Source organism: Drosophila subpulchrella, chromosome X (genome assembly GCF_014743375.2).
Source record: "Drosophila subpulchrella strain 33 F10 #4 breed RU33 chromosome X, RU_Dsub_v1.1 Primary Assembly, whole genome shotgun sequence".
NCBI classification, from domain to species: Eukaryota; Metazoa; Arthropoda; class Insecta; order Diptera; family Drosophilidae; genus Drosophila; species Drosophila subpulchrella.
Window position 1 is genome coordinate 1,543,577 of NC_050613.1, and position 2,323 is coordinate 1,545,899.

General features: G+C 40.4%; 1 protein-coding gene across 1 annotated transcript; it reads right to left on the minus strand.

Moving 5' to 3' along the window:
• Positions 1 to 1,139: 1,139 nt before the first annotated feature.
• On the minus strand, positions 1,140 to 1,787 carry LOC119557051 (GTP-binding nuclear protein Ran-like). Its single transcript, XM_037869597.1, has one exon. It carries the CDS (start codon positions 1,785 to 1,787, stop codon positions 1,140 to 1,142), a length of 648 nt encoding a protein of 215 aa, XP_037725525.1.
• Positions 1,788 to 2,323: the final 536 nt, after the last annotated feature.

Sequence of the window (2,323 nt, forward strand, 5' to 3'; positions counted from 1 at the left end):
AAAAAAACAACCCGAAATTCAACCAAGTATTTCTTTTTTAACAAGTACAAGTGTCTCCAACACACTCAATATATTCGAGATATGGTGAGTCTGAGATATTTCGTTTTGTCGGTTGCTAGAACATTCAATGGAAGTTGCCACTATCGAAATTTAACGTAGTGGTAATTTATACACAAGCCAATATGCTTTTAGAGCGAGTTTTTTCAAATTCTGAATATAATCAAAGTATGGTGAGTCTAGAATATTAAAATTCTGTATGACAGTTGCCACTTCGCATACTTCGCCTTAATTTTTTTCCAATTCGTTGGAAACAAATCAGACTCGCTGTCCATTCCAACTTGGGAGTGCCTCTGTCTACGTTCATTCGGGGTCGCTGGTCATAGCGATATCCAATGCAAGCACGATTAGCGAGCATCAAATCCTCTGAGTGGCCACTTGCCACGTGTGCATCCATATCTGCACTGCGAGAAATCAGTGATGATCCTAGCTCATGTGGATGTGTTCTTCTATTTCCAAAACTGCACTGCTGGATTCCATATATTGACATTTTGCAAAAGAAGTTAGCTATAAACTGAAAATTTTAAAGCCAAGCTCAAAATGTGAAATATTTTAAAGCAGAGACCGTAGTTAGTATGATGATTACTGAATATTCTTATATAAATGGACCCAAAGGTGCCGCCCCTGGATTTATATTTGCCTTCTGCATCCTTATGGATGATGTTATTGTTTTGGTCAGTAAAGAAATTATTTCAAACATAATAGATTGTGATGCAGTCCCTGTTTTAAATTTCAATAATTTCTCTAAGCCTCAACGTATCTTAATACTTACATTTTTTTTTAGTCAACCTACCCCACTTAAATTAAATAAACTTACAAGCATTCTTCCCCTTTCTATCGTCCTTCAATATATAATCCTATAATTAACAAGAAAGGAAGTTAACTTCGGCAAGCCGAAGTTTGTACTACAAAAATGATGGAACGAATACTGAAATCAATGAGGTTTGCTCTTGATTTTTTGTTCTCTAGTTTTCTTAGTATATGAGTACTAAAATTGTATCCATTAAAACAATTTTTATTTATTTTCTTTTATTTGTGTAGTGTGTAGGTCGGCCATATCTCCCAGTTAACAATAAAAAGTCCTACATATCCTCGTCCTCGTCGGTCAGAGCGGTCGCCTGAGCCTCCTTCAATTCCTGCTTGATCTGCGCCTGCCAATCCTTGTCCATCTTGATCTCGGGCGGCAGCAGGGCCGGCATGGCGAGGAACTCCAGGTCGGGATCACCAACCAGCTTGCGCGCCAGCCAAAGGAATGGTTTCTCGAAGTTGTAGTTCGATTTGGCAGAGATGTCGTAATACGGCAGGTTCTTCTTGCGGTGTAAGACGGGGTTTTTCGCCATCACCTTGCGATACTTGATGTCCACTTTGTTGCCGCAGAGGACTATCGGGATATTCTCGCAGACGCGAACCAGATCGAGATGCCAGGTGGGAACGTTCTTGTAGGCAATACGCGAGGTCACGTCGAACATAATGACAGCGCACTGGCCCTGGATGTACCAGTCGTGGCCCAGTAAGCAGTTCTCCTGGCCAGCGGTGTCCCACACGTTGAAGCGGATGGCGCCGCGACTTGTGTGGAAGATCAATGGATGCACCTCCACGCCCAATGTGGCCACGTACCTCTTTTCAAACTCTCCGGTCATGTGGCGCTTTACAAAGGTCGTCTTCCCGCAGCCGCCATCGCCGACGAGAACGCACTTGAATGTGGGTAGATCTTGACCCTCCTGAGCCATACTGATACTTTGCTGAAGCGGTGTACAAGTGTCTTTTATATTATAATAGAAATCTTTCCATGGAAATCTTTCCATTATAATATAAAAGACACTTGTACACCGCTTCAGCATAGTATCAGCATGGCTCAGGAGGGTCAAGATCTACCCACATTAAAGTGCGTTCTCGTCGGCGATGGCGGCTGCGGAAAGACGACCGTTGTAAAGCGCCACATGACCGGAGAGTTTGAAAAGAAAAACAATGACAATTTTGGCAACGTAATCCTAGATTCAAATAAACGTTTTAAGAACAAGATAATCTATTTATATTTTGTATATTCCTGTAATAATACAAGTCCTCGTCTTAGATTTTAATTATTGCGAAATTTTTTATAAATTAATGAACAATTAGGGTATAAAATTTAAAAACCTTTATATCAGAAGTTTTTTTTTAAGTACCCCAATACCATGACTAGGGTCGTTCTTTCATATACCAAACTCCTTTTTTAAGTTGACTTTTTTTTTTTCATATTAGATAAACAGGTAAACACGTGTATCTC